This window comes from Panthera onca, chromosome F1 (genome assembly GCF_046562875.1).
Source record: "Panthera onca isolate mPanOnc1 chromosome F1, mPanOnc1 haplotype 2, whole genome shotgun sequence".
NCBI classification, from domain to species: Eukaryota; Metazoa; Chordata; class Mammalia; order Carnivora; family Felidae; genus Panthera; species Panthera onca.
The window spans coordinates 5,011,782-5,039,680 of NC_138355.1; the positions used below are offsets into that span (position 1 = coordinate 5,011,782).

A 27,899-nucleotide genomic window follows, 5' to 3' on the forward strand; every position below is an offset into this window, starting at 1 on the left:
CTGATGTGGGGGTTGGAACTCAAGAACCTTGAGATCCTGACCTGAGCTGAGATCAAGAGTCAGATGCTTAACCCACTGAGCCCCCCAGGCGCCCCCACTGTAGTTCCTATAAAAACAGTTACTGAAATGTAATTCACACACTATGAAATCCACCCTCCTAAAGTGTACCGTTGAATGGGGCGCGCAGCCATCACCAGGACCTAAGTTGTACCATGATTTGTTACAGCAAATTTGAGTCCCTTGGTGAACCGGCCAGAACTTCTACGTGAAAGATTTGGGGGAAGGTTGGCGTGTGTGTGTGTGTGTGTGTGTGTGTGTGTGTGTAACAGACGGCAAGTTTTGGAAGAGTACAGAGATGCCAGGGCCCGCAGGGTGACAGAAGGCTCCTGCAGGAGGGCACCATTTCCGGGTGCGGCGCGAGCAAAGGCCTGGAGGCAGCGATGGTCCCGTGTGCCCGCTGGCCCGAAGCAGCCTCTCTGGGTGCAGGGGAGAGTCCGGGGCGGAGGTGAGCGGCCAGGCAGGAGGCCGAGGGTAAGTCAGTCCGCGGCACCCCGCCCCCGCGACAGGCCATCCGCCGGCTGAGGCTTGAGGGTGCCCGGCGTGGGGACAGTCGCCTGCGGAGCGCGGGAGCGAGGCGCCGCGGGGGCGCGAGCAGGTTACCGACCCTGGGCCGTCCCAGGGCCAAGGTCCGGGGATCGGTGCCCGCGGGAGCACTCAGCCCAGCACCCGCCGCTCCCGAGTCGGCGCCGCAGACCCGGGTCTTCACCGGGAGGACCGCGAACGGGCCCCGCTTTCGTGCAAGTGTGCCAGCGCGTGGCCGCGCGCGTGGGCGAGGTGCAGGGGCGGCGAGGTCTGCGGGGAAGAAGCGGGAAGGACACGCGGCGTGCGAGCCACCCCCCCCCCCCCCCCCCCCCCGAGACAGCCGGCCGAGGGGCCGCACTCGGACGCGCCTCTGCGCGATCAGGTGCGCGGCGGCGCGCAGGTGACGCGCCCTTCCCGGGTCGCCCGGGTAACCCGGCCGGGTCGTCCCCAGGCCGTGGGCCCCGCCCCCGGCCGCCCCTCGGGGCCGAGCCTGGGCGGGATCAGCGCGGGGGCGCCCGGGGCGGCGGAGCCACAGTCCCAGCGAACACGCGCCGGAGCCTGGGGCCTGGAGCCGACGACAGTAAGGGGCGCGGGCTGGGGGGCGGACGCGTCGGGGGGCGACTGGGGGCGCGCGCTGGGAGGACGGGTGTCGGGGCGCGGTCCCGGGGGGAAGAGTGGGTGTGGGGGCGCGGTCAGCGGGGGGCGGGCTCGGGGTGGGGGGGGCAGTGTGACTTACTCTCGCTTCGGGGACCCGCGTCTGCACCCGACGGAGGGCCTGGCGCGCCCATGCCTGCCCCCTCCGTGCCCCCGGGGCTGAAGGGGCGCGGCGCCCCCCCCCCCCCCCCCCCCGCCCCGCACTCTCTCCCGAGAGTTCTGCTAACAGGGTGCGTCGCGCCCCGCGGTGAAAAGCACGTGTTTGTCTCTGGACCCCTAAACCCTGCTCGGATCTTGAGTTTGGAAGGCGCTTTCTTGCCTTCGCTGTCCGCCGCCCCCGCCCCCGGGGGGAAAGGGGTGCCTACAGCCACCTGAGGGGACCCGGGCCTGGGACCCAGTTCGCCGTGTGGCCCTGAGTTGCACCCGCCCCTTTCTGAAGCCTAGGTGAGGCGACGGGATCGTGGGGGCAGCGGCTCTAGCAGTGGTCAGTCTTGAAAGCAGTTTGACTTTTTTCTCCACCTGCTCCCTCCCGCCCCCCACCCCTCACCCCCACCCCATAAGCCTCGGGGTCCGCAAAGCCTGGATGTGCCCTGCGCCCGCGTGGGCAGACACCCCTCCCCCTTTCTAGACTTCCCTCTCCCTGCCCGGGCAGCACCCCGGCTGGGGGGCGAGGAGGCCTGTGCATTCGGGGTCCCTGCTGTCCGTTCAGCGCCTTTGCTCGGATTTGTGAGCTCTGGTGGGAAATTGCTGAGGACACTGGCAAACGCTGTTTCTGTGCCCCTCCGCGGCATCGCCGAGAGCAACCGTTCTCAGGAGGCCTCGGGGGCTCCAGAAAGTAACACTGGCCTCTGCCCCGATGGCTGGAGGTTGTTGCCTGAGCGAGTAGGGGCTGGAGGGCAGAGCCCCACTGGGCCTGGCTTAGTAAGAAGTTCTGGGATTGTTCGGCTTGTATCCCAAACGTCCGCACTTGGAGGGCCATGTGAGGACACTCTTGTTTCCCTGAGGAAGCGTGGGCTGTGCTCAGGGGTGCCTTCTGCCCTGGGCGGGGGGCTCAGCAGGGAATGTGGACTCACTGGGCTCCCAGGTTTGCTGGGGAGAGGTGGACGATAAAATAAACTTGTAAAATGTAGAGTACGTGTGCCGTCGGGTGTAGAGCCCTGGAAGAGGGAAGGGGGGTGTCCGATGAAAGGGATGCCTCGTCTGAGAGATGGTGGTTGAATGACCCCGAGGAGTTGGGAGTGGCCGGTTGCCGTCGGGGATGACAGTGCACCGGGCTGAGGGAAGAGCAGGAGCAAAGGCCCTGTGGCAGGAGCAGTCCTGGCATGGATGAGCTTTAGGTCTGTTTGCTGCGGGCGGGCCTGGCTGCCAGCAGTGTCCTTTGGTGTGAATGACCTCTTGCATAAACTGAACCAGCTTGAGAGCGAGAGGACTCAGAACTTCTGAACCTATGCTGCCTCTCCCCCACCCCCCAGTTCCAGGAATGGGAGGAGCTCCACGGCCAGTAACTGCTCAGCAGGGCGGCCGAGGTGCTCCGACCCACGTGCTCCCCTGTGCCTTAGGCACTCTGGCCAGACCGGCCTCGGGGAGCAGGGTGCCTGCCGGAAGTGACCGAATGCCCTTGGGCAGGGGGGGCCTTTCGAGAAGGAGCACTGGCCATTGCAGGAAGCAGAGCACCTCCCCCAGGAGCCTCCCGCTCACGTCCGGGCACCAGCTGGAGCTCGCAGGGAGCCCCCGCCGTTGATCTGAGAGCCCAGCTTGCACAGGCTTGGTAATCGCTCACCCGACAGCTTTGACTTCCCTCCCGGGCTCCCGGCCCAGGCCCAGGCCCCACTTCTCCACCCTTGAGCGGATGACACAGAGCTGGGCTTAGGGGAGAAGCGAGGGCCGGGGGCGCCCGGCCGGCTCAGTCCGTAGAGCGTGTGAGTGTTGATCTCGGTCGGGGCCGTGAGTTGGAGCCCCAAGTTGGGTGTGGAGGTTACTTACAAATAAAATCTTAAAAATAAATGAACGAGGGAGATCTAAGCGTGAGCGGGTTGCCACCGCCGAGGGAGGAGCCCAGAACATACCCACCCGGGGCTGGGTGTGCAGAAAGAGCAGGTGCGTGTTGGTTCGGGGGGGCCCCCCTGGATCGCATGCCCAAAACCCACCTCTGCAAGGGCCCTAGAGCCCATCACTAGTGATTGGAGGGAACGCAGCGATGTGGACAGAGAACTGGTGTGGAGAGAAGAGCGGGGTCATGCACTGGCCGGGCCGAGACGTCCCCTGCCCGGGCCTGGTCCGGGGATGCAGGAGGACGGGCCGAGACGTCCCCTGCCCGGGTCTGGTCCGGGGACGCAGGAGGCCGGGCCAATCTATCTGCAAGGCTCCTCGTGGCTCAGTGGGTGGTGACTGTGTGGTTAAGTCCAAACTGATCATCAGGGAAGGAAATTTGTAGGCGGGGTGCGGTCGGTTCAGATGGGGCTAGGGTGGGCTTGAAGCCTGTGCCAGGCCCGCTGAGGGCAGCTTCAAGGACAGTGAGGGCTCCGGCCCCAGGGTGCGGGGCAAACCCTGGGACAGAGGGCAGGGACTTCAGATCGACACAGAAGTGTCACTGCCCAGCCCGGCGGGCCTCCTGGGGACAGCGGGGGACTGCCGGTGGGTGTTCTTGGCCTGGGCCTGGCCCTTTAGGAGCAGACGCTCCCGGGTGCCATGGGGACAAGGTGGGGTGCAGCAGGGAGAAGGCCTCCCCCCGCACAGATCCCCCAGAGCACCCAGCCACCCGCTGCCCTGAGGAGGGAGAAGTGGTTGGTGCTCCAGGAAATCCTCCCTGGCGCCCGTGAGAGGACCTTGCAATCCCATCCCTGCTTACATAACGTAACACAGCTGAGCCAGCCAAGTTCAAACTGGTGTTTTTGCTTCTGCTGAGGTGTGTTTACCTTGCCAAGGGAGGTCCTAGTTCATCGTTTTTTGACTCCTGAAGGCCTGGCCGACGCCCCTCCCCCCAGCGGGGCTCACAGACCTGAAGTGGCCCCCCCCATCGTCCGTGTCCAGCGGCTGGGGACACTGTCCCGCTGCAGCTAAGCCTCCCCCTCTGAGGCCTCGCTGGAGGTGCTTGCATTTCGGGAACAAAAGGGCTCTTCTGTCTGAGGAGCTCAGAGATGTTCCAGAAGATTCCATAGGAGGAACAAGAGGTCAGGTCAGGAACAGGGGTTTCTGCTGCCTTTGGGGAGGCCGGGTAAACTGTGTTCAGGGGTCTTCTTGGGGCTTCTGAGCCGGTGGGCTCAAGAGAACGGCTTTGCCCGAGCTTCGTTTTTGTGAGTCTCTTTAAAACAGAAGGAACCAGCCCTCACTTGTCGGGGTTAGTGGGTGTTCGAAGAGCCTTCCCTCCCAGGGCTTCTCCCCGCTTCCTCGCAGAAGGCCGTGGTGCCCAGACGGACCGTCCCCGCCAGGGGCCCACGGGCGGCCTTCAGCTGGCTGTGTCCTGCCCCCGGAGCTCGGGAGGGCGCAGGAAACCGGTGACCAGGAACAGGAGGCCCGGGTGGGCCTGTGCCTTCCCTGAGGGCCACCACCCCGGGCAGCGGGGACTTGGCTTTTCCCTAGGGGACGGGCGCCCTTGGCCTCACTGAGTGGTGATCCTCCCATGTGTTCCCCTTCTTGTCGGGACTGGACAGACGGGGCCTTCTGGAAAGTAAGAGAAGTGCTTTGGTTCTGGGGCCAGGATCAGTCCGGTCAGTGACCAGCACAGCTCAGGGAAGTCTGAGTCTCTTACCAGGTTTTTGGGGGGTCGGGGGAGGGGGGCAAACAGATGTACTTTCCGGCTTTCCAGGTTTTTTTTTTGCCTGTGGGAGGACCTGCTTGCTAGGCCACATTGTCTCCGCAGGAGCTGACGGGCCCTGCCACCAGGTGCGGGAGGGTGACCTCGTCCCCCTCACCCGGCTCCGGTCCCCGCCCTCCCACAGAGGCAGGGCTGTTTTGTCCACCAGGACCTTCGATGGAGTTCCAGAAGTCGTTTTTGGCTTCTGCGACTTTTATTCCTTTTTGCTGCCCAGACTTTGCCGCAAGCAAACTAACCCCAGGCCCAGAACATTCCCAGACACCGGACCCCGGGCCCGAGGGGCCGCCCTACGGGAAGCACAGAGGCCCTTTCGCTGCCGTCCAGACGGGAAGGCGGCTTAGGTTCCTCAGCCAGGGCCCAGCCAGCAGTGCTCTCTGGTTACACAGCCCTGAGGAGGCGTCCTGGGCCCGGAGCACATTGGTCAAGGGCTGGCTGAGCTGGGGGGCGAGGGCGGCAGAGTGAGGTCAGCGCTGGGAAGGAGATCCAGGGTGCTCGGCCGGGCGCCACCTGGCCCGCTACCTTTATCCTCGGGAATCGGAGTCTTTTCTCTGCTCAGAGATGCCAAGTGCCGAAACCCCACGGAGCACAGCGCTCTTTCCTCGAGGCGGCGAGCTGTGGTCCGCTCGGGCTCCTTTTCTTGTCACTTAAAACCGATGGAAAACTGAGCCAGGAGACAGAACAGGGTCTCAAGTGACTCCCTGGGCGCGAGCCCCCAAGCCCCTCCTCGCATCATTCAGCTTCAGGCCTGCGTGGAAGGCTGCGTAGACGAGCCTGGGGAGGGCTTGACTCGGGCCGGCCGAGTCCCCCCAGAGGTGCCGGGGGCCTCTAGCCCAGCCTGGTGGCCTCCCTCCTCCCACCGAGGCCCCTGCAGCAGGTGCTGGGCGTCCCTCGCTTTCTGCCTTCCGCCACCCTGGGCTTTGGGGCTCATGTTCCCCGGGTCCCGCCTGCTCTTTCCTCTACAGAGACCACCAAGCTTCCTGTCGTGGTCCCAGCAGCACATGTCTTCAGGGAAGGTTCCCTCGGCCTCCGCCCCCTCTCACCCACCTGTCGCGTTCTCGGGATTTAAGTGCAAAAGTGAATGCCCAGGGCGCCCGGGGGGCTCAGTCGGTTGGGCGTCCGACTTCGGCTCAGGTCATGATCTCATGGGTCGTGGGTTCGAGCCCCGCGTCAGGCTCCGTGCTGACAGCTGGGAGCCCGGAGCCTGCTTCGGATGCTGTGTCTCCTTCTCCCTCTGCCTCTCCCCTGCTGGCACTCTCTCTCTCAAAACTAAATATTAAAAAAAAAAAAAAACCTTTTTTAGCGAGTGCCCGTGTGGGGGCACCACCCCTTGACCGAGGTAAGTCCTTGACTCCCCAGCTCAGCAAGGCTGGACAAGTGGGGCCACCAGCCTGAAGTCATGTGGCTGCCGAGTGGCAGGAGCACAATTGGAGGCCAGAGGTTGGTGCCTAAACACCGGCCGGCTGACCCCTGGCTCCCTGGACGCCCCTGTAACACCAGCAACACAAGTCCTGTCTGTCTGTCTGTCCACTCAGGAGCAATTGGAGAGTCGGGTTGGGGGGCGAGGGGTCTGCCGGAGCGTCCCCTCCAAGGCAGCTGTATGTCCCTTCACTGCGGCCCAGAGCAGGGCCCCCACCCCCCCCCGCACCAGGAAGCCTGCACCACCCCCACCCCCACCCCCACCCTGTTTTTACTTCTCTATTATTCTGCTTTGTGGTTGCCTGCAAACTGCATTTTCCCTTCCCTAGGGGCTTGGCTCTGGGCTGTTCTTTCTCCCAGGGCTTGGCTCCCGGCCTGGAGGAGGTAAACAAGGCCCTTGTCGTGGGCAGGGGTGCAGGGCCCATCCCGCCTCGCCCATCTTGAGTCCCCGTCCTCGTCTGGCCACTGGGGTTCCGGGGAATAGGCTGTGGGGGCAGAGGGGGCGCGGTCCGGACGTCCTCTCCCCCTCCTCTCTCCCCTCTTCCCCCCATCCCTCCCCCTCCCCCCCTCCCCAGGCTTTCCCGCTCGGTCTGGGCCAGCTGCCACCAGACCCAACAGCGAGCAGGGATGGCGTCGGGGAGCCCCTGGGAGCGGTGCGTTGGCGGCAGGAGGGCGGGAGGCTCCCTGCTCCGCCGCCTTGGCAGGCCCGCCCTGGCTCCGACGGGAAACCATCTGCTTTTCCCTTTCCGCTGGATGTTCCTTTGCCTTCCTCCAGAGAGGTGTGGGGAAGGCGGCGCGGGGCCCGGGGAGGCACACACACCCCTGCGCCCCACTTTCTGTCTGGCTCGCCTCCCCCGTTCTCGCCCTGCCCCGCAGTGTGCTGTCCAGACAGACCTCCCCCAGAAGGAGCCGAGGCCCTCGCTCCCATGTGAGTCTGAGTCACTGGCAGGAAACCCTCAGGAAGCAGGGCAGAGGGCAGAGGCCTCCTGTGCCCAGAGCTGGGCCCTCCCGGCCTCTTTTCTCGAAGAAGAGCCCCGGATGCCCGGCCCCCACCCCGGCCAGTACAGGTGCGCTCAGAGCTGGGCTTAGCTGGTCTGAGGGTTCTCGCACCTGCCTGGGTGTGAGGCCGGGGGAGGGGCGGGGGTCTTTGAGGACAGGCTGGCAGGACTCCCCACTAGTGTTCAGCAAGGTCCAGATTCTGAGCCTCATCTTCTGGATCCCAAACCCTGGTATCTGCCGGCCACCGGGCACCCTGGCTCTCCAGTCTTCCTTCAGGGGGAATTTGCCAGAACACCACCTCCCACCTACTCAGCCTTCTCCCTGCATCCCACGGCCCGTGTCTCAGAATAGTCTAAGAAGTAGATGATATATATAACTCCTCAAGGAGAATTCAGCCATCTTTCTGGGCACGAGCTCTGGAAATTTTCAACATTGTCAGTGAAAATTTTTTTATTTTGATTTATTTTTTGACGTTTATTTATTTTGAGAGAGAGCGCGGGCAGGTGCGGATGTGTGGCCAGGGGAGAGGCAGAGAGAGAGGGAGACAGAGAATCCCAAGCAGCCCCCGCGCCGTCAGCACAGAGGACGCGGGGATCGAACTCATGAACCACAACATCGTGACCTGAGCTGAGATGAAGAGTTGAGACGCTCAAGCCACTGAGCCACCCAGGCGCCCCTCGAAGAATTTTTAAATTCATTCTTTCAGCAGAGATTTTCTGAGCATCCAGTACGTGCCAGGTGCCGGGGACCAGCGGGGAGCCAGAGAAGACATGGCCTCTACCCTCGGGGAGCTTACTTCCGGGGTGCGGTGGGAGGGTGGGGGCGATATTGCCGCAGGACCTTGAACAGATGTGACCGTGACTCGAGCTAGGGGTGGGAGGCGCACAGAGCTGAACTAGGTCACGGGAGGCTGCCCGGAGGAGGGACGCTGGATTTGAAATCTGAAGGATGAGCAGGGGTTCAGGAGCTGAGGGGAGAGGGTGCTCCCCCACCGCAGGAGGGCGAGGAGGGGAGAGGAGGGGAGGGGTGGGCGGGTCAGAGAGCACAGGCCCTGAAGGGTTAACCAAGCATCTCGCTGTTTCAAGGACAGCAGGAAGCTGTCCCGGGGTTTACACCAGGGATGTGCAAGATCAGGTTTGTATCTGCAGAAAGTCACTCTGGCCACAGGGCACGCTGGGGGCGGGACAGGGAGGCAGAGCACGTGTGAGGGGACAGGACAGGGCCTTTGCTCTGCTCCAGGGGAGGCGGCCGTGCAGGTGGATTGAGATCGACTTTGGAACTTGCCGATTGATTGGCTCCACGGGGGGGTGGAACGAAGGAGGGGGTTTCAAAGACGTCGCCTGGGCTCTTGGCTTGCCATTCGGGGGGTGGGTAGTGCCCGCGACAGCGAGGGAACCCCGAAGGAGACAAATTCAGGGGCCCAAGGTCACGGTGCGATCGCAGATGCGCGAGGAGGGGATGTTGAGATGCTCACGAGCAGGGGAGGCGGCAGGGGGCTGCTGGGGTCTTGGTGGGAAACACGCACCTGTCTGTCTGTGCAGGGGTGACGGCGGGAGCCACGTTCGCGGAAAGGGTGGCCCCATTCGGACACAGGTTCTCTGGCGCCCCAGCCAGCTTCGTTGTTGACCCACTGGTTTCCGGAGGCCTGTGGGTTTCCAGATCGTCCTTTTTACCCCCCCGACGGGTCCTTGGCCGCTAGAAAGTCACCCAGCAGGATCCCAGCCACAGCGGCTCAATTGGTCTTGTGTGGAGAGGGCGTCTGACGCACTGTGGAAGTGGGGCCGCAGGAAGGCCGTCGCCCTTCTGGTCTTTCCCCTTTAAAAAATAAAATTAAAAAAAAAACAAACCATAAAATAATCCCTCTGCCGAAGGGGCACAGGTTCGTTCTGTGACTCAGTCACAGCGCATTTCATCCCCAACCGGTGGCCAGTCTTACCCTTCTACCGAGAGAACAGGGAGACACCAGCTGCGGAGGCCACATTGTATGTAAACAGAGGTCAAGGTTCCGCAGAGAGAGGCCCCCTCCCTGCCCCCAGGGCTGGGGTGGGCGGGGCAGGGGCCACTGGTGTTTTGCATTCTGACACCTGTCAGGAAGTTGATTCTCACTTAGAGAAGCAGCCTGGGGGGCTCAGTGGGTGGAGCCTGCAACTCTGGATCCCAGGGTTGTGAGGTCGAGCCCCACGTTGGTTACCTAAAAATAAAATCTGTAAGAACCGAAAGGACAATTTTGAAGGCTGAGCATTTGTTGTTGAGAGTTTGTCCACGGGGAACTGGATATATTATTTCCCCGCCCTGACTTTTTTCAGTTAGTGAGGATGATGTTAAGGTTTATATAATAGAAAACTCAAAGCAGCGGTGGCTCAAACAATGTAGAAATGTGTTTCCCTGTCACACAAAGGAAGTTTAGGAGTAAGTCGTCCCGCGGTTAGCAGGAACCCATTTTCCATCATTGTCCTGGTGAAAACCTCATGGCCCCAAATGGCTACCAGAGTCCAGGCATCACACCTATGCCCCAGGAAGCGTGAAGGGGGAAGGGCAAAAGGTACGTGCTTCCCAGCCGAGTCCAGGCTCTTTCCAGTCTTCCACACACGGGCAGGATCCATGCACCGTTGTGCACGTTGTGCACTGCACAATCTTAGAGGATGCCACGCATGTCATCCTCTAGACGTATGTAGATCTACGTACAAGTGCTTTCTGGCAGATGGCAATGAGGCATCCTATGACAAAAGCAGCAGATTAGGTTAATTTTCTGGCAGCGTTTTGAAGAATGGGGTCTTTTCCTAATTCACACGGAGGTACTGTCTGGGCCACGAGCGGGGAGGAGGGGGGGGCTCCGCCCCAAATACACTTACAGCTCTTTGTCAGCACCTAATCGCCCCTTCAAATCCTCAGCTCGATGCTAAGCTGCAGGGAGCACCAGGAAATGCAGTGTTTAGCTGAGCTTTGCCAACAACAACAACGATTCCCTCCATTCGATTCCATCGCGAGGAAGGAAGGGGCCAATTTAGCCGCCAGGCTCAGCCACCCCGTGTCTCAACCCGAGGGCGCGTTTGGGGAGCCGGGGTTAGGGTGCCGAGTTTTGAGGAACTTGCCCAGGCCCCCTTTTTCTCACACAGCCATGCCGTGCTCCCCTCCCCAAGTGCCCGTCCTCGCCTCGCTCCGGAGTCTTGGCTTGTAATTTACAGGAGGGCCATCCGAATGGCAAACCCGATTTCTGAGTTAAAACTCCCGGCTTCATCATGCAAAAGGAACCGCGTACAAAGGAGGTGAGGTAGAGACCCGTCTCGGCCGGTGCAGGTAGAAATGGAAAGAGTGCGCCCCGGAGGTCCCAAGTGTCCACACCTGCGCGGAAGCCGGATGTAGATCCCAGAGGCTCCTTGCTTACACGGCGCACTGTCTCTCGGCCTCGTAAATCCCTGTTTATCCTTAAAACTCTGCTCCCCGCTCATCCGTGCAGCCTTTGTGGCCGACTTAACCACTGCTGCGTTTGCACGCTTCTCCTCGTCTGTGTAGACGGCTGTCATCACTTGTTCATCTGTCTGCCTGTCCTACCAGAGCATGAGCTCCTGCGGCACAGGGCTGTGACCCACCTCCTGTGCCTGCAAAGGGCCGGGCTCACGGTCACAGCCACGCGGTGACCGCCGAACCCGCCCGTGGTCCCACGAGCCAGTTTGCGTTTCCCCTCCCGGGGCCCCGATCCGAATCTCTTACCTGAAAAGAACGAGTGACTTCTGGTGCCTTCCAGACCGCATTCAACTTACAAGAGTTGACTTCGGCTTTTAGGACCAAGCCTCAAATGAGGTGTACATACGGTTTTGAAGCTTGTATTTTTGCCCCGAGCCTAACAGAAATACCGCCTTCGGTGAAACTCCGAGGCCGACGTTCCGTTTACCGGCGACGGGAAGCACCTGCCTGGCTTGACCTCCTGCGTTTAGAGCCGTTACCTTGCGGGAGTCAGGCTCCGAATCCTCAGAAATCGCCGAGTAAAGAGTCAGAACCCGGGCGGGGGGCCGCAGTCAAGGGCCGGCGTGCAGGCTCGGGAGGCCCGTGACCACGGCCACCCCAGGCTCCCCACGGGGTGTCCCCGCGGCGGTGACCCCGTGCACCCCTGAGTTGTGTCCCGCACCTGCCCGAGCCTGGCTCCTCAGGTGTCTCTGGCCCAGGCGACACACGGGCCTGTGCCCCCTGCACACTGTCATCGCGGTGAGTGCCGGGCCGGGCCCCACCACCAGAGGAAACTCCACGCTGCCGTCTCGTGGCCCTGACAGTGGCCTTCCTTTAGGAACGGTCTGCGGGACGTGCCATTTTGTGTCTGGCCCGTTCGGTGCGGACCGTTGGGGGCCCCCCTGCGTGGACGGATGGCGTCGGGGACGTTTCTAGGTGTGGGGCTCCCCACCTACAGCTGCTCGGTGTGGCGCACCCTCGGGCACCTTCGGGCTGGGTCTGCGCCTCGGGGCGAATCGCGGAGTCCTCGCGTTTGTGAATGTCGAGTTCTAGTAGATTCTGCCAGTGCTCCGGAGAGGTGGTGGGGAAGTCTGCTGCTAGATGTTGATTTCTCCTAGCTTCTCTCTAGGAGTGACCGCCACTACGGTTCCGACGGTGCCCTCCACGTGCCCTCGCCTCCTTAAAGGGAAAGGTCTCACTTGAGTCTCCTGGTGGCAGGGCTGAGGCCTCCCCAGCCTCCCCGCCTCCCCGCGTCAAGCTGGGGTGATGGCCGCACTGTCTGTCATACACAAAAAATCACCAGATCGAACACTCTAAGTGGGCGAATTATATGGCCCGTGAATTATGCCTCGATAGAGCTGTTTTAAAAAAAAAGCTGAGGGCCCCTGGGGGGCTCAGTGGGTTAAGGGTCCGCTCAGGGCATGATCTCAGGGGCGTGGAGCCTCCTTTAAAAAAATACAACTGGGGGGCGCCTGGGTGGCTCAGTCGGTTAGGCGTCTGACTTCAGCTCAGGTCACGATCTTGCGGTCCGTGAGTTCGAGCCCCGCGTCAGGCTCTGGGCTGATGGCTCAGAGCCTGGAGCCTGCTTCCGATTCTGTGTCTCCCTCTCTCTCTGCCCCTCCCCCGTTCATGCTCTGTCTCTCTCTGTCTCAAAAATAAATAAAAACATTAAAAAAATAAAAAAATAAATAAAAATAAAAAAAATAAAAAAATACAGCTGAGCCGCGTGGCCGTGTTCGGGCCCCCAACGCTCCCCGGGCCCAAACCGGGTGCGCCCGGCCCCTGATGGACACCCTGGGGACAGGCCCCTCCCAGAGACAGCCAGGGGCGGAGCCTCAGGAGCCCAGCATTCCTGGGGGTGGGGGCGCGCACACACACACACACACACACACACACACACACACACACGAGGGTGGAGAGAAGCTTCCAGAAGCATGGAGCAGAAGGCCCCTTAGAGAAACAAGAGGCCTCAGAAGTGCAGCCCCAGCATCCAGGGCCGCGAGAGGCCACCCTGTGTTGGTATTTTCCCAATTCGGTGGATGAATGTCACAGCTCTTGTCTTTTTCCTGCTGGTTTCTGTTTCTTCCACGTGCTCAGACTCTTCTTTCACAAGTTCCCGCAGTCGGGGGCTGGGTGGGAGGGAGGGTGGGGGTCGGGGTCTCGGCCGGGGGTGGGGGTGGAGGGGGGTCTCTGCACTGACGGGCCCTCCTCGCTCCTGCAGGAATCATGTGGCTGGAGATTCTCCTCGCCTCAGTGCTGGCCTTTGTCGTCTACTGGTTTGTTTCCCGGGACAAGGAGGAAACGCTGCCACTAGAAGATGGGTGGTGGGGCCCCGGGGCGAGGCCCACGGCCCCAGAGGACGAGAGCATCCGCCCTTTCAAGGTGGAGACGTCAGACGAGGAGATCAAGGTGAGGCCCCTTCCCCAGGCGGGGCTGAGCCGAGGGGAGGGCGGGGACGCCTGGCTGTGTTCCCCAGGGGGGCTGGGAGTGGGGTGCCCTCCGCTGTTCTCACACCGGCCAGGGGCAGATCCTACAGAGACGTGCCCAGCCCACCCCGTGCCCACCCCGTCCCCCTCTGCCCACCCGCCCCTCTGCTCCTCCCTCCCCTGCCCAGAGCCCGGCAGCACCAGGTGGGCAGGGGGTGCCAGCTGGCCCTGGGCGCGGGCATCACGGGTCACAGACACAGCTGCTCTCCCCTCCTCCGCTCCCTCCTGCCACCCTGGGGGTGAGTTTAGCCAGAGAAAGCGAGCAGGTTGTCATCAGGGCCTGGGCGGGGGTCCTGAGTGAGACGCAGGGCCGTGGTGACATCAGATGCTGGGCCGGCATTGGTAACGCGCCTGCTCTGTGACAGCTGTTCGAGGCCCCATTCAGTCCCCGTAGGAGGCAGGACCGTCGTTCCCTCTGCAGGTGCAGGAATTGAAGCTTTTTACCCAAGGTGACCGAGGGATGAGCAGGATTTGAACCCAGGTCCCTCAGCTCCAGAGCCCAGCCCCCACCCTGCACGCTGGAGTCAGCTGGGACGTGACCAGGGGGGTGTGCTGCCGTGGGAGCTGGGCCAGGAGGGTGACCCGGACGTCCCGTCCCGTTCTGAGCTCGTCGGAGCACGTGTGCGTGCAGGCACGGGCTGGGTGCTCGGAGAAGAGAGGGGCCCTCTCTCCAATAGCTCCTAGTCCCGTGGCTGAGAAAGGAAGGTGCACAGAGAAAAGGTAGCTGAGAGATGAGCAGGGGGTACGTGCTTTCACAAGTGCCCAAGTCGTGAGATTTCCGAGGAGGAAAAGAGTACAGAGCAGAAACTGGGCTGCGCCCAAGAGAAACCAGGCTGAGGATAACGCCTTTCGTGGGTTCCTAGACTTGGAGTCTAAAACGTCCGGAATCTGGGAGCCCGGGGTGCTATGGAGGACACCGAGGGGGCCCGGGCTGGTCCCCTGGCCTCGCCCGCTAGGCTCACACCTTCCTTCTCTCCCGGTCTGTCATTTTATCCCAGCCGAGTTACGGCGTATCGTTCAGTGCTGTGTACCCGCGTCCGCAAACCACAGCCCTGGGACAGATCTGTCTGCCCCCCCGGGTTATACAGCCCCCGTGTTAAGAATAGCCTTTACATCTTTAAAATGGCTGAGGACATAACAAGAATAATGTCTCGTGACCCGTGAGAACCACCTGGCCTTCAGACGTCAGTGTCTGCGAATAAAGTTTTACGGGAACACAGCCGTGTGCATTGGTCCGCGCGGTGTCTGTGGCTGCGTCCACGCTGCGAGGACAGAGTGGGCCAGCTGCAGCTGGAAAGGGCCTAGAACGTTCATAGTGCCTGGCCTCTTACAAAAAAGTGTGGCGGTCCCCGCCAGAGGTCAGCCTAGGTCCGTTAAAGATGCATGTAGCGGTGATGCACTTAAAAACAAAGAGGAGATATACGGGTGACGTCGAGGGTGAAGGACACAGCTTCGGGAACAGCTGCGGTCATGGGAAACGAGGTGCCTTCTGGGGAAAGCGGACGACCCCGAGGGCACCTGTGGCGGACCCGGGGCACCTCACCCTCCCCGAGGGACTTGGCTTCGCCTCCCCTGTCACGGTATCTGGCCGCTGCGGGTCTGCTCGCCTTCTGGAAACAAACCTTCTGTGCTCTGCCCCACCCACCCCTCTCTCCCTGGGGTCCTGCATTTCGCTCCAGGACTTACACCGCAGGATCGACGGGACCCGTTTAACCCCACCTTTGGAGGACAGCCGCTTCCATTATGGCTTCAACTCCAACTACCTGAAGAAGATCCTCTCCTACTGGCGGAATGAATTTGACTGGGGGAAGCAGGTGGAGATGCTCAACAGGTACCCTCACTTCAAGACCAGGATCGAAGGTATGTTCCCCAGACGCCAGCGGGAGAGGGGTGTGCGTCTCAGGAGCGGCCTTGTAGCTGCCGGAGGGGCCCCGGACCCAACTTAGGATCCAATTACTGGTCCTTGGGGTGTATTTACGGGCTGACCTCACTGGGGCAAAAAGGATGCAGAGTCCCCACGAATCCAGTGGGCTTTAGAGCGAGGCAGGAAGACACGTCAGTAATTTGAAAGCCAGAGATACGCAGAATCTGGTCCGCCGCTCCGTGAGGGTTTGGAGTCCGTGACGCCGTGACTGCTCAAGGGCGCTCGGTCCGGCGGTCAAGGTCCTGAGAACGATTGCCCTCCCTGTCTGCGGCTCGAGACCTGGCGTCCTGCCGCTGTGGGACGCCGCTGTCCCTCGGCATCACCTGGGAGGTCCCTTCCCGCCCAAAACTGTCTTGGCAAGGTGACCTCAAGATCATTTGGGGTGAGGGAATAGTTTCCTGGGCGGAAAAGCATTTTCCCCCAGTTCTGCTGAGAAGTAACTGACGCCCGTCACCGGGTAAGTGTGAGGTGTGGGGCATGATGGTTTGATTGACATCTGCTGTGAAGTGATCGCCTGGGTGGGGGGAGAGGGGGTGTGTGTGGGGGGGGGGTTCAGCTCACATCCAGCTTCTCCTGCAGAGACGATACAAGGAGAGAACAAACTCCTCTCCCCGTGTTGAGCTCTCGGGACTTAACCTGAACCTCCCTACGTACCCACAGCAGCGCCAGCTCCCGTCACCAGGCTGGACGGACGCCCCCAGGGCTCACCTTGACCTGGGGTGTGCACCTTCTGACCCCTCCCTCCAGCTCCCCCGCCCCCAACCCTCCTCTCGTCTCTTTTTTCTACGATTTCGGCTTTCGTTTCGTTTTAGATCCCACACATAAATGAGATCACGCGGTATTTGTCTTTTTTCTGTCTCTGGCGTGTTTCACTTAGCGCAGTGCCTTCAAGGTCCACCCATGTTGTCATAAATGGTAAGGCTTCCCTGGGGCGCCTGGGTGGCTCAGTCGGTTGGGCGTCCGACTTCAGCTCAGGTCACGATCTCACAGTCCGTGGGTTTGAGCCCCGCGTCGGGCTCTGTGCTGACAGCTCGGAGCCTGGAGCCTGTTTCGGATTCTGTGTCTCCCTCTTTCTCTGACCCTCCCCTGTTCATGCTCTGTCTCTGTCTCAAAAATAAATAAACGTTAAAAAAAAATTAAAAAAAAAAAATAAAAATAAATAAATGGTAAGGCTTCCTCATTTTTTTTTTTTTAACTTTATTTATTTATTTTATTTGCTTGAGAGGGAGAGAGAAAATCCCAAGCAGGCTCCATGCTGTCAGCACAGAGCCTGACTCAGGGCTCGAACTCATGAAACTCAAGGTCAGGACCTGAACCTGAAATCAAGAGTCAGACGCTAACTCGCTGAGCCACCCAGGCGCCCCCAAGGCTTCTTCGTTTTTAAAGGCTGAATAGTATTCCATTTATATTTATAGAGAGAGACCACAACTTCGTTATCTATTCATCTACTGATGGATACTTAGGTGGCTTCCTTGTCTCGACTACTGTAAATAACGCTGCAGTGAACAAGGGTGCGTCATCATCATCATCATCATCATTTTTAGAGAGAGAGGGAACCTGCGAGTGAGGGAGAGGGGCAAAGGAGGAGAGAGAGAATCTCATGCAGACGCCATGCTCAGTGCAGAGCCCAACCCGGGGCTTGATCCCACGACCCTGGGATCGTGACCTGAGCCAAAATCGAGAGTCGAAATCTCAACTGACTGAGCGCCACCCAGGTGCCCCCGTTATCTTTTTATATATATTCCCAGAAACGGAATTAGTGGACCATATTTCACTTTTCAGTTTTTGAGGGATCTCCATCCTGTTTTCTAGAATGGCTACACCAGTTTGCATTCCCACCAGCCAGCAGTGCACGAGGGTTCCCCTTTCTCCACATCCTCACCAACACTTGGTATCTCTTTTTGTCTTTAAAAAAAAAGCTTATTTATTTATTTTGAGAGAGAGCAGGGGTGCCCCTTTTTTGATCATGGCCATTCGACAGGTGTGAAGTGGTATCTCAATGTGGTTTTAATTTGCATTTCCCTGCTGATGAGTGATGGTGAGCATCTTTCCATGTGTCTGTTGGTTGTTGTCTGTCTTCTTTGGAGAAATGTCTATTCAGGTTCTTTGCCCATTGTTTTAATTGAGTTATTTGTTTTTCTACTATTGAGTTGTTAGGAGTTCTTTATGTACATTGGATACTAATCCCTTATCAAATGCATGGTCTGCAGTTAGTTTCTCCCGTTCCCCAGATGGCCTTTTCGCTTTGTTGATGGTTTTCTTTGCTGTGCAGAAGACTTTTAGTTGGATGTAGCCTCCAAGAAACTATCATCAAGACCCACGTCAGAGAGCTCTGTGTCTGTTTCCTTCTGGAAGTTTCATGGTTTCAGGTCTTACATTTAAGTCTTTGATCCATTTTCAAGTTCATCTTTGTGAGTGGTGTGAGGTAGGGGTCCAGTCTCATTATTTTCCATCTGACCATCCAATTATCTCAGCGCCATTTACTGAAGAGACTGTCTCCTCTCCATCGAGTGTTCTTGGCTCCCTTGTCAAAGCTTAGTTGACTGCATATGCCCAGGTTTATTGTGATTCTGTTCCGTTCATCTGTTGGAAACACTTATTTTAACCCCAGAACGATTGATTGATTAATTGATTGATTGATTTAGAATGCTTATTTACTTATGTTGAGAGAAGGAGAGAGCAAGCAGGGGAGGGACAGAGAGAGAGGAAGAGAGAGAATCCCAAGCAGGTTCCACACTCAGTGGGGAGCCTGACATGGAGCTCTAACCCATGAACCGTGAGATCATGACCTGAGCCAAAATGAAGAGTCAGACACTCAGTTGACTGAGCCCCCCAGGCGCTCCTTGGAACAATTTCAAATTTACAGAAAAATAGTGAGGACGGTACGGGAAGTTCCCCTGTACCCACTCCCAGTTTCCCCTTACTGTTAACCTTAGTCTGGTACATTTGTTACAAGGAATGAACCAGTACTGATATGTTAATACCTCCACTAAAGTCCATACTTTATTCAGATTCCCTTAGTGTTAAAAACATCTTTACTTTTTAAAAAATTTTTTATGTTAATTTATTTTTGGTGGGGAGGGGCAGAGAGAGAGGGAGACACAGAATCCAAAGCAGGCTTCGGGCTCTGTGCTGACATCTCAGAGCCTGGAGCCTGCTTCGGATTCTGCGTCTCCCTCTTTCTCTGCCCCTCCCCGCTCATGCTCTGTCCCTCTGTCTCTCAAAAATAAATAAACATTAAAAAATAATAATAATAGGGGCACCTGGGTGGCTCAGTCGGTTAAGCGTCCGACTTCAGCTCAGGTCACGATCTCGCGGTCTGTGAGTTCGAGCCCCGCTTCGGGCTCTGGGCTGATGGCTCAGAGCCTGGAGCCTGCTTCCGGTTCTGTGTCTCCCTCTCTCCCTGCCCCTCCCCCGTTCATGCTCTGTCTCTCTCTGTCTTAAAAATAAACGTTAAAAAAAAAAAAATTTTTTTTTAAATAATAATAATAATAAAATAAAGACTGAACAACACAGTGTCCACAGACAATGGGATATGGCTCAGATTTCCTCAGTCTTCACCTGATGTTGTATTTCTTTCCCGGGACCCCATCCCGGACACCCCATTACGCTTTGTTTCCATGTCTCCCTAGGCTCCTCTGGACTGTGACAGTGCAGACTTTTTACAAAAGGCTCACAGATCCTAACTTGCCTTGAGCCAAAATAGAACCCTACATACATTCTATTTTGGAACGTGGTTTTCCACTTGACAACACATCCCGGGGTCCTTCCGCGTTGCTGAATGCACTCCTATTCGGGGGCGCCTGGGTGGCTCAGTCGGTTAAGCGGCCCACTTCAGCTCAGGTCACGATCTCGCGGTCCGTGAGTTCGAGCCCCGCGTCGGGCTCTGTGCTGACAGCTCAGAGCCTGGAGCCTGTTTCGGATTCTGTGTCTCCCTCTCTGTGACCCTCCCCCGTTCATGCTCTGTCTCTCTCTGTCTCAAAAATAAATAAATGTTTAAAAAAAAATTTTTTTTTTTAAATAAAAAAAAATGAATGCACTCCTATTCATAGGAGACCTTACCTCCTTTGGAACATACTGCACGGCGTGCGGTTATTTCGAATTCAGATTGTCACCTTTTCATCTGAGTGTAAAGTTAGGGAACACCCACTCATTCGCGCCCGTGCTGGCGTGCGCACGGCGGTCCTTGGAAGCTGTCCCCCAGGAGGGGACTGGTGGCTGGGGGAAGGGCCGAGGCCAAGGCTGACTGTTCACTGTTCCCTTGTATCCTTTTTGAATTTTAAATATTTGAATTTTATTTTCTTGCTTTTTATGTTTATTTTAGTTTTGAGAGAGACAGAGCACGAGCAGGGGAGGGACAAAGAGAGAGGGAGACCCAGAATCCAAAGCAGGCTCCAGGCTCCGATCTGTCAGCACAGAGCCGGACGTGGGGCTCGAGCCCACAGACGGCAAGATCATGACCTGAGCCGAAGTCGGACGCTTAACTGACTGAGCCGCCCCAGCGCCCCTAAATGTTTGAATTTTAAAAGCGAAGGGGTGCCTGGGCGGCTCAGTGGGTTGAGTGTTCGACTCTAGGTCACGATCTCACGGTTTGTGGGTTCGAGCCCCGAGTCGGGCTCTGTGCTGATGACGCAGAGCCTGTCTCTCCCCTGCTCACACGTGCTATCTCTCAAAAATAAATAAATGAACTTTAAAAAAAAAAAAATGAAGACAGACGTTAAAAATCAAAGAGGAAGCCCTCCTTGTTTCCCGGCAGGTCTGTGGAGCCCCAGGCACCCCAGACCCAGGCTGCGGGCTCAGAACCCGGGAGCAGAGCTGGGCCCGGGCCTGGCGGGTGGCGAGGGGCCTGGAGGGGGGTGTCCTGGCCCAGCACCCGCCGGGACAGAGGCTGGAGGCGAAGGGACAAGGGCCCTGAACCTCGGCCTCCCTGTGATCAGCAATGCCGTTGTCTCTGGAGGCCCTGCCTCACCCCCCGAGGGAGGCCCAGGCCTCCTTGCAGAACAGGGAAGCCGGCACAGAGGCTGGAGCCCGGGGGTAGGGGCAGAGAGGACCCCAGAAAGTTCGGGGCGTGAGGGTCGAGGATGGCAGGCAATGGAGAGGAGGGAGGCCCTCTGGGACCACCCGGGCCGGGGAGCCAGGGGAAGACTCTCGAAGGCTCGCTGGGCCCGGGCCAGGCCACCAGCGCGGGGACGAAGCTGGCGGCACCTGGGTGCAGCCACAGCAGGCCGCTGTCCGGACGACTCAGTGTTTCGTGCTGTGACGTCCTGGGGAACCCCGAGGTGGTCCCAGGGTCAGGCGGTTTCCGGGAAGGGAACAGCCCTTTAATAGCTCTCGCCTCTGGGTTTTTAAACATCCAGGCACCCCTTAACTTTTTTTTTTAAGTTCATTTATTCATTTTGAGAAAGAAAGAGTGTGAGCAGGAGAGGGGCAGAGAGAGGGAGACACATAGAGATGACTTACAAAAATAAAATCTTGGGGCGCCTGGGTGGCTCAGTCGGTTGAGCGTCCAACTTCAGCTCAGGTCATGATCTCGCGGTCCGTGAGTTCGAGCCCCGCGTCGGGCTCTGTGCTGACGGCTCAGAGCCTGGAGCCTGTTTTGGATTCTGTGTCTCCCTCCCTCCCTGCCCCTCCCAGGCTCGCACGCTGTCTCTGCCTCTCAAAAATAAATAAACATTAAAAAAATAAAGAAAGACAATATCTCCGATGCCTGCCGGCCTGACTGTGCTCGTCTCCCCAGGGCTGGACATCCACTTCGTCCATGTGAAGCCGCCCCAGCTGCCGCCCGGCCGCACCCCCAAGCCCCTGCTGATGGTACACGGCTGGCCCGGCTCCTTCTACGAGTTTTATAAGATCATCCCCCTCCTGACTGACCCCGCGAACCACGGCCTGAGCGAGGAGCACGTGTTCGAAGTCATCTGCCCTTCCATTCCTGGCTACGCCTTCTCGGAGGCAGCCTCCAAAAAGGGTATGGGGGCTGCGGGGGGCGGTGTGGACCAGGCCTGCCCGCCAGGCGGGGAGCCAGCACACCCCCTCGGGCTCTGAGGCGGGCGAGGAGCGGTGGTGACCCACGCTGGCCCCGGGGCCCCGACTCCCGTGCCCTCGGGAGCTCCCCACATCTGGGCCCCGGGCTGTCCCGGGCCAGCGAGGCTGACCGAGCCCCACAGGAGCACACTGGTGGCTGGCCTGAGCCCATCGCGCCCTCGCTGCTTGGCTGTCCCCTCGCTGTCCCTCCCTGCCACGCGGACGCCAGGCTCGCTCCCTGCGGGGCACTGGCCACGGCCTCGCCACCACCGTTGGGCCCCGGGACGCCTCCTCCCCTCCTGTGAGCTGCTGTCACCCTAGCGGGGGGCAAGAGGGGTGTGAGGAATTTCACAGGAGCCCAAGAGGACCCCACGAGTGACTTCCTGTGACTCTGTTCTCCTTCCCTCCCAACCAGGCTTGAATTCAGTGGCCACCGCCAGGATCTTTTACAAACTGATGCTGCGGCTGGGCTTCCGGGAGTTCTACATTCAGGGCGGGGACTGGGGGGCCCTGATCTGCACCTACATGGCCCAGATGGTGCCCAGGTGAGTGTGCGTGTGCACAGCCCCCGCGAGGTCACTGTGTGCGCGGGGGCGGCGGGATCTGCCTGCGGGGGGCCACCGGGCGGGGTGTCTGTGGGCCCAGGGGGAGAGGACGGAGGGGCCCCTGTCACCCAGCCGCGCCCAGAGCTCTTTGGTGTGGATCCTCTCCGTTCGGTATCACACGGGGTTGGTGACGCTGGGCCAGGTGCCCAGACAGAGAGGGGCAGATAGAGGAGGGGAACGTCAGAGTGGACCCTTCTGGTGGCCTGAGCCCTGGGAGAAGCCAGAACTTTCTGGAAACTCTGTATTTCCCCCTCCCCAACGCCTCCCTCCTCCTGCCGGCCTCCCCCCACCCTTGCCCTGGCCCTGGCCCTGACGCCAGCCTCACCGGGGCCCGCTCTCTGCCCTCACAGCCATGTGAAAGGCCTGCACTTGAACATGGCTTTCATTTTAAATGGCCGCATCCTGACCCTCTTCCTGGTTTGGCATTGCGCGAGGCTCTTCGGTTTCACCCAGAGGGATATGGAGCTGATGTTGCCCTTCAAGATTTTCTACAGACTGCTGCGGGAGAGCGGCTACATGCACATCCAGAGCACCAAGCCCGACACCGTGGGTGAGCCGGCGCTCGGGACACGGCGGCCAGGGCGGGGGTCACGCCCCTTCCATCCAGCCGGGCGCTGTGGGGGGGGGTGGGGGGGGAGCTCACCCGCCCCAGAAGCCGCGCTCCAGGGGTGCACACCTCCTGGGAGGGACCTGAGCTCTTTCTTAGGCTGCGTGTCTCCGCTGAGGTCATTTGAGGTCAATTGTCCCAGACGACAGCTTGAGCTGAATGCCGTGTGCACTGGCTTTGACTCCTGACCCCTGGACTCTACGAGCCTGAACGGAGCAGGAAGCCTGGGGGCCCGGCAGCCCCAGGACCGTGGGGGGTGGAGGGGGTCGTGTCCATTTGTAACAGATCCCCTATTTTGGACGTTTAGGCTGCTTCTTACTTTTCACTGATCAGAGCGTATAAACCAAAAGCCCCACCTTTTCTTTTTAAATGTTTATTTATCGTGAGAAAGAGTGAGCAGGGGAAGGGCAGAGAGAGGGGGAGACAGATTCCTAAGCAGGCTCTGCACCATCAAGCACACAGCCTGATGTGGGGCTTGAACCCGCAAACCACGAGATCATGACCTGAGAAGTCAAGTCGGACGCTTAACTGACTGAGCCACCCAGGCGCCCCAACCCCACCTTTTTTTTTTTTTTTTTTTTTTTTTTTTTTTTTTTTAGTTTATTCATTTATTTTAATGTTTATTTTTGAGAGGGGAGGGGGAGAGAGCGAATCCCAAGCCGGCTCTGCGGTGTTCGCACAGAGCCTGAGGCGGGGCTCAAACTCACAAACCCTGAGATCATGACCCGGGCTAAGATCAAGAGTCTGACGCTTGACCAGCTGAGCCACCCAGGCGCCCCCGGGTCTATTTATGTATGCAGGTAATCTCTACACCCAAAAGGGGCTCCAGCTCGCGACCCCGAAATCCAGAGTCGCACCCTCCACCAAATGAGCCGACCGGGTGCCTCTGAGACCCCACCTTTTAAAAAACAGCATTCATACAGATCTCGCTTGTGGACCTCCCCGAACACAGGACGCTGCCCGCGTAGTGGGTGGGCTCCCAAGAAGCCGTGAGGGTGTCCCCCTTTTACTCAGATCGGGATTCCAAGGCCAAGGGTTAAGTAGACGGGGTGCAGAGCACCCCAAGAGTTGGGGCAGAGCCGTGCTCCGACCTGGGCGCCGCCCGGTGGGGCCCGCAGCACCCCGTGTCCTGACGGCCAGCTCGCGGGTCCCGGGCCTGTGTCACTCCCCGCCTCTCCCCTCGCCAGGCTGCGCTCTGAACGACTCTCCCGCGGGCCTGGCTGCCTACATCCTGGAGAAGTTTTCGACCTGGACCGATTCCGAGTTCCAACAGCTGGAGGACGGGGGCCTGGAGAGGTGAGCCCCCCACCCCCGCCCCGCCAGCCGTGGGCCCGCGTCCCGGCAGCCAGCGTCCCTCCGGCCGACGGCCAGCACCTTCCACTCACTGCCGGATGCTCCTCAGACCCTCACCTCGGTGAACGCGGCGCCAGGTCCTCCGGATGAGGAAGCGGACAGAGGTCCGGCGACTGGCTCCGGGCCTCGCCGCGGAGGGGTCAAGACCAGGGTCTAGCCCTTGAGAACGTCCATGCTCCATTTGCTAAATAGCACCCCCGCCCCCCGGGATCAGGGGGTCCAGAGGGCAGCGATCACCTGGGGTCCCCCCGCTCTGAACCCAGGAGAGCCCGGTATTGTGGCCACCTGCCCGTGTGCCCCGGGGAAGGCAACCCTGGACGCTGCCTCAGAAAGACTGGGGAAGCTTCAGAGGCTGCAGCCTCTGCTACCCAGCCAGCCCTGACCCGGCTTCTGCAGCATCCATCCCTGTCTTCGTTACTTCGGGGGCACGCAGAGCGCCGGACTCCGTGCCGGTGTGGGAGCAGAGGGAGAGGGGGCTGGCTCCCTCCTCGGGCGCGGGGACCGTGTCTAGGCCATGCCGGGCACGCAATCGACAAGTCTGTAGTGGACAGATGAGCTCTGAGAGACCGTCCAGAGAAAGGAGGCTTTGCCTTGTCTGAGGGGCGGGGCGGAAATGACTGGGAGAATCTACTGGATTTGGGCTTTGAGGGATGAGTAGGAGTTTGCCGGCGGACAGGGTGGAAGAAGGGAATTTAGGCGCAGAGAAAACACCAGGTGCTCCTGGAAAGGCTGGCTCGGCAGAGGCCAGGGCAGAGGGCAGGGACGCAGGGGCCGGGCCATGAACCCGTGCACAGCCCTCACCTTGGGATCTGTTCCCCACCCCACATTGGAGAGGCCCCCGGGGGGATGGGCCTCCACCAGGAGCTCCTAGGCAGGGCTGGCCCTGTTCCTTGCCCAACAGTACCTGCAGCCAGGTGAGGGTCCCCACCAGACCGCCCCCCACCCCCGGGCTGACCACCCACTGTAGCTGCTGCCTGGCCCCCGGGGGCACCAGAGCCTGGAGCAGGGGCAGGCACCATCAGCTCTGTGTTCTAGAGAGATCACTGACTACGGTAGGCCGGAGACGGGTGTGGTGGTAGTTTCCAAGCCGGGACCGGAGCCGAGGGAATACGGGAGCCCTTAGCCACCTCGCTGAAAGCCCAGTTCACAGGGTTTGAGAGCCGATTCTAACCATTCTGTTCCCATCGACCGCTCTCCATTTGGAGGTTCCCTCGTCTCTGTTCCCGCTCCGGGCCGCTGTTGCTGGAGACTAAGAATGTGGAAACGAAGATGCCTGATGAACATGTTCATCATTCTGGAGAAGCCTCTTTTCTCCCAAATCCTTCGTATTTTCACATTGTTAATGCTCTCCCTTCCCCCGTCACTATCTCAAGCTGCACCGGTGGGGAGCAGGGCAGGGGTGAATCGTGGTGCCGAGGACAAAAGCATATTTGGCCGACAGCCTCCCAAGAGCCGACACAAACAAGTAAATTCGGCAAATTGGCTTCGGTTCGTCAAAGTCACTGCCCTGGAGGCGGAGAGCTGGACAGGCGCAGTGACGCTGCGGGGCCTCCCCCCGCGAGGGGGGCAGGCAGGGCGTCGTGGGGTCGGTGTGAGGGAGGTGGCAGGGGGGGCGGAGGAGGGGTGCCTCGAAGTACGCATGTGCGCGTGCACTTGCGTCCATGAGCGCGTGTCCGAGAGGGGCTGGGCACAGAGCACACTTCTGTCCCGGACGTGCTGGGTGCCAGGTGCCCACTGGGGAACGGGACTGACATCTGAGCCTGGGGAGGGGTCCAATGGGAGGAAATGACCCTCTCTGTGCTCCAGGAAATTAGCAGTTGGCATCAGTGCAGGTGGGGCAGCATCGGGGGGTGCTGGGGGGACCCCTGGCTTACTGGCTGCTTACTGGGAGGGGGACGGAGGGAGGTCTGGGAAGACAGAACATAGTGAGAAGGGCGAGTGTGGATGGAGAGTTGCAGCGTCGGGGGGGGGGGGGGGTGCCGAGGCATGGGGGAGGGGTGGGGCAGGGGAGGGGAGGCAGAAGGCAGGCCCGAGTGGCATCGGACGGCAGACCGTGGGCAGGGGAGGGAGACTTGGAGGCGGATGGAGGGATCGGGCCCCCCGACAAGGAAGCTTAGATCTCCTAAGCCCCCAGGACTGAAATGGAGCAGGGAAGGCCCGAGGGGAGCTCTGTGCAGACTTGGGTTCCCTCAGGGAGGCTGGCGGGGTGGGGGCTGTGGGTGGCACGTGGCCATCGGGACGCACCGAGGGTTGGGACCCGTCCCCAGAGCTGGAGTCCCCTGGGGTCTGCGGACCAGCAGGTGGGTCTGGGTGGCCGAGGGCACTGGCAGGGCGTTGTGGGAATGAGAGGGGACAGGGTGGGAAGCTGGCGGGTCTGTGCACAGTGGATGTGGGGTTTCTAGGGTCAAGAGGACCAAATGACTCTTTCCTCCCCAAGGGTGGAGCCCCGCAGCCTGGGTGGGGTCCCCCTGCTCAGCAGTCCCAGCCTGAGTGTGTGTGTGTTGGGGGGGGGGGGTCTGCACAGGGCCCCATGACTCCTAGGGTGACTCACTTGGCGGGAAGCTTGTGGGTAATGCCAGGCGCGTCCAGGGGCTCCAAACGCTGCCTGGAAACCCCGTCCTGCCCAGGCCCCGGCAGGGGCGAGCCCACCTGGGGATGGTCCTCGAGGGCCAGAGGTGGGCAGCCACCTCCAGGCACCCGGTGGTGACCAGCCCAAAGCCCCTGGGTTCGGTTGTTCTCACCTGCTGTTTCCTGCCCAGGTGGGACCGCTCTGGGGGTGGTCGGGGGTGTGGGCGGCCGTGAGGGCCAGCGGAACCTGCCTCATGCACGGTCCGCATGCCGCGTCACCTGCCATCACAGTGGCTGGTGACCCTGGGCGGAACCTGCCTGTGCCCCGGTCGCAGTGATGTTTGAGGGGGGAAAGCAGGCGGGCCCGGAGGCTGCCCTCTGGTGCACCCGGGGCTCAGCGGCCGTCTGGTTCTGCTTCCGCAGAAAGTTCTCCCTGGATGACCTGCTGACCAACGTCATGCTCTACTGGACAACTGGCGCCATCACCTCCTCCCAGCGCTTCTACAAGGAGAACAGGGGGCAGCTCTTCAAGCAGGATCGGTAAGCCTGGCCCAGCCCAGAGGCCTCCAGGGCAGGGAGCCGCAAGACAAGCCGGCCTTGAACCCGAGGGCAGACGCCCAGCGTGAGAACGAATTTGTGGGCAGGCCGGAGGTGCTGGGAGAAATCTTGCGTGTCTAGAGTTAGCTCAGGAAGGGAACGCGGGGCCGGCCCGCTGTGCCACCCCTGCTTCCGGGGCCCCTTGGACCTTCACACGGAGACCCTCAGGTGGCAGCGGAGGGACAGGGGACACCCGTCCCACCTGGCCCTGTTCCCCAGCCTGGCCAGCCCTTCCAGAAAGGCCCTGGGTGGGTTGGAGTTGAGGGCGCGGTCACAACCCTGGCTCTGACCTCCTGTCCCCTCCGCCCCGTCCCTGAGCCCCCGCTGTGGGGACAGAAGGGGACCAGGATGCGACGTCGCCTCTCAGGGGATCTCTGTCCCTTCCAGGGTCAAGGTGTCGGTGCCCACCGGCCTGGCCGCCTTCCCGTGTGAGCTGATGCACGTACCGGAGAGGTGGGTGAAGGGCAAGTACCCGAGGCTCGTGTCCTACTCCTACATGCCCCGCGGGGGCCACTTTGCCGCCCTCGAGGAGCCGGAGCTGCTGGCCCAGGACATCCGCAAGTTCGTGGGGCTGGTTGAGCTGCCCTGATGCCACGGGGGTGGCCCCCGGGGCCGAGTCTCCCTCCCCGTCAGCCACCCCCTCCCAGTGCGGCCCCCCATCCCCCTCCCTCTCCCCCGCCCCGGCTTCTCTTGGCGAAGGTGTATCCCCACCCCTGCCCCCTCCCCTGCCCGTCCTGGGCCCCAAGCGCGCTGCACGCACCCTCCCACACGCAGGTGGATGCCGATAAATGATTTTAGTCCTCAGAGCGGCTGGAACCAGGTGACCTCT

At 60.3% G+C, this 27,899-nt stretch overlaps 1 protein-coding gene across 3 annotated transcripts; it reads left to right on the forward strand.

Annotated features, from left to right (window-relative positions):
• Positions 1-486: 486 nt before the first annotated feature.
• Positions 487-27,876, forward strand: EPHX1 (epoxide hydrolase 1). 3 transcript variants are annotated; one of them, XM_078441307.2, is made up of 9 exons: positions 487-505; positions 13,131-13,318; positions 15,075-15,255; positions 21,057-21,284; positions 21,756-21,885; positions 22,296-22,495; positions 23,740-23,848; positions 26,897-27,013; positions 27,458-27,876. In XM_078441307.2, the coding sequence occupies exons 2-9, from the start codon at positions 13,136-13,138 to the stop codon at positions 27,657-27,659; spliced, it is 1,350 nt and encodes a 449-aa protein (XP_078297433.1). In that variant the 5' UTR covers positions 487-505; positions 13,131-13,135; the 3' UTR covers positions 27,660-27,876. The 3 variants fall into 3 exon arrangements, with proteins under 3 accessions (XP_078297433.1, XP_078297431.1, XP_078297432.1); XM_078441305.2 differs by lacking the exon at positions 487-505 and adding an exon at positions 1,032-1,162; XM_078441306.2 differs by lacking the exon at positions 487-505 and adding an exon at positions 2,784-3,004.
• The last annotated feature ends 23 nt before the right edge of the window (positions 27,877-27,899 follow it).